The sequence below is a fragment of the Chrysemys picta genome, chromosome 5, assembly GCF_011386835.1.
Source record: "Chrysemys picta bellii isolate R12L10 chromosome 5, ASM1138683v2, whole genome shotgun sequence".
NCBI classification, from domain to species: domain Eukaryota; kingdom Metazoa; phylum Chordata; order Testudines; family Emydidae; genus Chrysemys; species Chrysemys picta.
Window position 1 is genome coordinate 115,051,957 of NC_088795.1, and position 6,000 is coordinate 115,057,956.

The 6,000-nt window shown below is 34.6% G+C and overlaps 1 protein-coding gene across 3 annotated transcripts in view; it reads left to right on the plus strand.

Moving 5' to 3' along the window:
- RAB28 (RAB28, member RAS oncogene family) overlaps positions 1 to 5,404 on the plus strand; it is a 93,317-nt gene extending 87,913 nt beyond the window's left edge. Inside the window, exons 7-8 of one of the 3 annotated variants that reach the window (XM_005300237.4) lie at positions 3,312 to 3,420; positions 4,746 to 5,404. In XM_005300237.4, the coding sequence (XP_005300294.1) occupies positions 3,312 to 3,407 (96 nt within the window). In that variant the 3' untranslated portion in view covers positions 3,408 to 3,420; positions 4,746 to 5,404. The remainder of the gene's footprint in view (positions 1 to 3,311; positions 3,421 to 4,745) is intronic. The other 2 variants (XM_005300236.4, XM_005300238.5) reach the window with 2 other exon arrangements.
- The last annotated feature ends 596 nt before the right edge of the window (positions 5,405 to 6,000 follow it).

Sequence of the window (6,000 nt, forward strand, 5' to 3'; positions counted from 1 at the left end):
TTTAACTTTTATAGTATTATGATGTTATGAGATTTTAATACATATATTTTTAATTTACTTCTTGTACTCAAAGCAGTCTCTTCTAGCAGTTCAAGGGGCTACACTGTTGGCCACTGTTGAGTTACCAGTTATTTAAAAAAAATCAGAAAAATTCAGTAAAATATGTTTATTAAAAATTTACCCTTTTATGAACAGCATGCTCTCTAGTTTGCTTAAATATACAATAAATCTATTTTCTAATCATATAATAAGAAAATAAGTTTTTCCCTAAGGCAATATTTACAATCTGTGTTGAAATATATAGCTAGAAATTTTTTTTAACAATAGAAGAACAAAATATATTATGCAGTACACACCCAACAATCAAAGTAGAACAGCTAGGAAAAACTTTTGTTTGTATGTTACGCAGAAATAGAAAAGGTCAGAACAATGTCCTTTTGTCTTTATTTATATATATATATATATATATATATATATAAATAAAGAGAGAGAGAGAGAGAGAGAGAGATGCGTGCTATTTGCTTCGACCTGGTCTACACTGGGGGGCGGAAATCGATCTAAGCTACGTGAATAACGTAGCTGAAGTCAACGTACTTAGATCTACTTGCCGTGGTGTCTTCACTGCGGTAAGTTGACGGCTGACACTCTCCCGTTGACTTCTCCTGCGCCTCTCGCCCTGGTGGAGTACCAGAGTCTATGGGAGAGCGCTTGGTGGTCGATTTATCGCATCTACATTAGACGCGATACATCAACCCCTGCTGGATCGATCGCTGCGTCTGAGGAACACAAACCAAAACAGAATCATGAGGTCTGAAAAGTTGTCTGAATACTTAACACTAAGTGTACACTTTACAAAAATAACATTGCTGACTTCCATGATTTTATGCACAAGAATCTCAGCTTTCATTAAAAAAAGTTTCTTATTTATGATTATGGATAAAAACCTCAAAATGTGATTCCAGTGCATCCAGAAGGTAAATAAAAGCAACTTCAAATGTATTGTGGGTTTTTTTTAAATAATAGTTTCTAAGCCAGTATCATGATTTTGCAGAGCTTGACACAAGTTTTGAAGGCTTGGGTTAGCTATATACAACACTTGTGCCATGATGGAGGGAGCTCTTGGTCCCATTAAAGTCAACAGCAAAACTTTTGTTGACTTTACTGGGTACAAGTGCAGTCTTTTAGAACATGGTACCTCCTAACCAAACCCATAGTCAGTCAAAGGCCAGATAAAACAAAAGTAGATAGCTATCTACATAAGACGGAGTTTGGAGCATGTTTTCAAGGTGAAAGAGTTCCAAAACAAAGAATTTACACACTACATTTTATTTTCAGCCCTCAAATTCCTCACTCTTTTAAAACACAAGGGGCTGTTGAAACTTAAGGAAATGGCTCCTTTACTAATTAAATGTTTTTCTTTCAATATTTTTTTACTTCCAGTCATAGTATAGAAACTGCATGAGGTACAACTTTGTTTCTGGGCATTGGCAAGAATTAACATTTTTCTAAGTAATATATGTTTTTCTCTTGAACTAAATGCCAATTTAGCATGGTAGTGCTAGTGTGCCAGCCCGCTACAATAAAGTATTTGGCATTAAGCAAGGGCTGGAATTCTGAGCACCTGCACCAAATAAACAAACTTGTGGATCTGATTGTTGATAGAAACTGGAGCCTTGGATAATACTTCCAATCTAATATAGAGATGTCCCAAAATGCATAATGTGTATGTAATGGGTGTGAAGCTAGCAGGAAAAAATGTTGCATGCTGTTTCTTCTCTTCTTATTTAGCTGAAATTCCTTTAGAAAATCCAAGTCATTTATGTTAATCAGTCTCCTGCCACAAAGTGACTTAAACATGGGTCACTAACCTAGCTATGTTTACACAATGGGATTTAAACCAACATTTTGTGGGAACAATTAATTGCTTACTGATTGCAAGGATCCTTTTTCTTCAGTCTAGCATAGAGCTTGGTATGAAGAAATTAGGTCCTGTGAGGTCAGATAACACTGTTTAATGCTGAACCTCTACTAGCGCCTTACATGGGATTTGGCAACCCTTCTCTTGATAACATCAGGCCAGAAGTCTAGTAAATCATGACTCTTGTCCACCAGATAAGATATGAAGTTGATCAATTAAAACTTAAGCAGAGTACTTCAGCAGCTAATAAATCTAAACACTCTACCGTCTAGTTCAATTACTATTGCTTGTTTTACATATATGCTTTATTTACAGAGGTTATCTTCAGCAAACAATGTTTATATATTCATGTCCATATTAAATGATGTTTCCTTTAGAAATATAAAATTGTTTCCCCCATTTGTGCCTCACTTGTAACAAACATATATATTTTAATTATGTAAGAGCTGAAATATTAGGACAGTAGATGCTGTCCATATAATTGCTGTCGTAGTTTCCCCCTGCTATTTTGTATTACTGTTTGATTTGTGTGTTTATATTTTTCTCCTGTAAGTATAAATATTTTTTATTCTGAAGACTCTTTAATACATTTTTTTTATAAAGGGTAAGAGAGGTTTGGGAAGAGGATTGATTGTTTTTGCTAAAAGCAAATATTTGGCAAAGAACATTGAAGGAATTTTTTTATTAAGCCTGGGTGAAATCTTCATTTGAAGTCATTGGAATTCAACCATAAAATGCAGATATGCACATCCCCTCTACTTTTCCTTTTGCAAGTTGTATGTCCCAGTCACTTCACTAAAAGATTGCTTCAGCAAAACTTGCAAGTGATTAAGAACAGTTGGCAAGTAAAACATGAACTAACTGAAAGCATTTGGATGTGAGGTTTTATGTTTATCATTTTGGAATTGTACTACAATTATGTAGTGGGAATGATGCATGCATATCTTTAATACAATTATTATAATTGTGAATAGAAGTGGATCTATGTAGCATTTACATTGATTAGAGGCAAAGAAAGAGTCTGTCCTCTTTCTCCCCTTCCTCCCCCCATTTTTTTCCAATCCCTTTTCGTGTCTGAGTTGCAAAACATTTTTATTGGTTGCATAAACTGATTATTTTGTGTTGGTTGTGGGAGAGGGCATGATTGATGAAGAAACTGAGCAGCTACTCCAACTCCAGCTATAAAACTTTCTGCTAGGCATATCTCTGTCTCTTATTCAGCACGGGGCCTGGAAAGAAATGCATTTTTGTTTTGGTTAATTGTTTTTGCTTTTGTGCTGTCATTTGTGTCATTCATTCCTTCTTTTCTGCTATTGATCTGTCTCTCCATTTTCTTTTTGTTTTTCATTCTCCTCCTTGCTATTTGTCCATTATATTGACATGTGGTTGACAGCATGTTGTCAGGGCAGAACTAGTGAAGTATCCTGAAGAAGATAACCAACACTACAGCACTGCCAACTGTCAGAGTAAAATCTGTTCAGTGCAATAGTTCAGGTATCATGGTAAAAATCAATGTGTTTTTTATTACTTTGCTTTTCCATGAAGTAGTAAGTATGATAATGAATACCACTCTGAAATGTTTTGTACTGTATGTCTATTAACAGTGAAGCTATGTTGTATACCTCTTCACATCATTTACACAGATTAAATCAAATTTCAAATACTGGTTAATTCCTAGCAGCTCTGTAATAATATCATGCATTAATATTTTGGGGACAATTTTCAAAGCTGGGTAGTCAAATTGACACACAGCAGCACAAAATGAACACCTGATTCCTTATTTGAGCACTACATGTGAAATCCTCTAGATTTGTTGTCCAGATTTGAAAACTGGTTACATGTCGTCAGTAGTAATCCAAAAATGTAGCTTATGGGCCAGTTAAAATGGGATGAAGTTCGAAAGTTAAAGTTTTAGGTAGTTCATTAGTGGTTTGGTAGAAGTTATTACTAATGGCAAACATGTTGATAGCAAACTGAAACTGATTTTGTACAGATATAATCTCGGATAAAATGCTCATGTGGTTTGAATCTTTAGTGTACAAATACAGAATGAGATCCGTTTAGAAATTCTTTGTAAAGTACAAGGGTTACACAACATACAAAATGCACCAAAGAACCCCCCATCAAAAGTTTATTACATTTTTAATGAATAGATTGACTAATAGATGTGTGAAGTACATAATATGGGAGATATCTAGATTTTATATTTGTTTTGCTCCTTAAATTTTCTGCCTATTACAACTTTACTGAAATGTCATTTTGTTAACTCAGAATCTTGTTTTGGTTTTCAGTTTCCTATGAGGGCAGCAAGAGTGAAAAATTTCCATTTCATGCTAACAATATATACCAAATAATTTCCTGTTAAACAATAGACTGTTATTCAAAAATACCACATACAGTATTCTTATTAAACAGATACTGTTTTATTATTATCCACCATCAATACTTAATACAAAAAACTTGTCTCATGAAAGAAAATACTGTTTAATGATTGTAAAGCGAGTTATGTTAATACATACATCAGCCTTACAAAATTGTCATGAAAACTTAGCAACCAAGGCACACTTTTTCCATCTAGTACCAAGAAATCAATATTTAGAATGAGAATGAACACCTAGACAAGTCTTTCTGCATAATTTCCAGTAAAAGAGTACTACAGTATATGTCTGTTCATACTGATTCTTTATTAGCACAAACATATTTCATAGTAACACATCTGTGTTCTAGGGTTCATTAAAATAATTGCCATGTTAAATGTTTTTAGTAGCACTTTGAACAATATCTGCTTCTGATATCTTGATAATCACTGTGTTTTCTTTTATGACAGAGGGTGGTGAAGGCAGATATTGTAAACTACAGTCAAGAGCCTGTGGCAAGAACTGTTAACCCTCCTAGAAGCTCAATGTGTGCAATTCAGTGAACATATTTTTCTTTGTATTGATACCGTTGGCAGCCTTTCTTCCCTTGAACAGGCCTAGAGGTTGCCAGGAACTTTGTTTGAACAGTGACCATCACTGTAGTGCAGTTAGAGGTTTCGAAAACTTGCTACGCCATTGTGTGTTGAAAAGCAGCAGGCATTTTGTTTTATTGGCCTAGATTCAAACAGTGGACCACACACTTTGAAAAATTAAGATATATTTCTGAATTATATTCCCATAAAGCAGTGTAACTGTGTATACATATGCCCTACTATCTTTTTGATTGATGTTGCGGTAAAATTGGATTAGAATTCCTGTATTCAAAATAGTTTTAAAGGCATTACTGCTGTAAGGTATTTTGCCAAGGCATTTTGTCTTTTTTTCCTGTGATCTAAACTGACACTCAGCAAAATGTAACTTGGAGAAGCTATTGTCAGATTAGCATTTGAACCAGTAATATATTTTATGTAAGAATAATTTGGAAGATATTCCATTGTTATATAGTGCAAAAATGTATAAACTGTATCTAATGAGAAACAGTCCTTGAAATAAAGCTATAATAAGAACATACTTTTTATTTATTTATTTTTTTAAGGACCCAAATTGTCCCCATTGCTACTTGCAAGATGCCAGTAATGAATATTAGTGTATCATATCAATGTCCTTTCTTGTGTTAGATGCAATTCATGTATGTGTTCATGAATTTGGATGAACCTCAATCAGCAGTTTGGAGTGTTTATGATGAGCGATGTGTTCAGCATGCATTAGAAACTGTTAATGAATCAATTAGGATCAGTCATTTTTAGTTGGTTCATAACCCCAGGAATGTTATGCTCCTTGGCAGGATGGGCTGGATTGGGTTTGGCGTGGTACTTTTTTCTTTCCCTATAACCCAATCTCAACAGCAATTCTTGCCAATACAGTTCAGAGTAAAAGCCACAAATAAAAAGTTAAGTCACTCAGTCTTATCCTCTCTGTGACCAACAAATTTCTTCTCTGCTCCAATGAATATTACTTATTTCTGGAGAGTCTCTTTCAGACATAGTGTGCTCTGGGGCACATCTGAATGGGAAGCCCAAGAAAGGTGAGATTTAAGACAGACTGCTTGGTTTCAGCAGAGAGGAGTAGATCGAGTCTGTCTTAGCCTTCTAAAGGTGGGGAAAG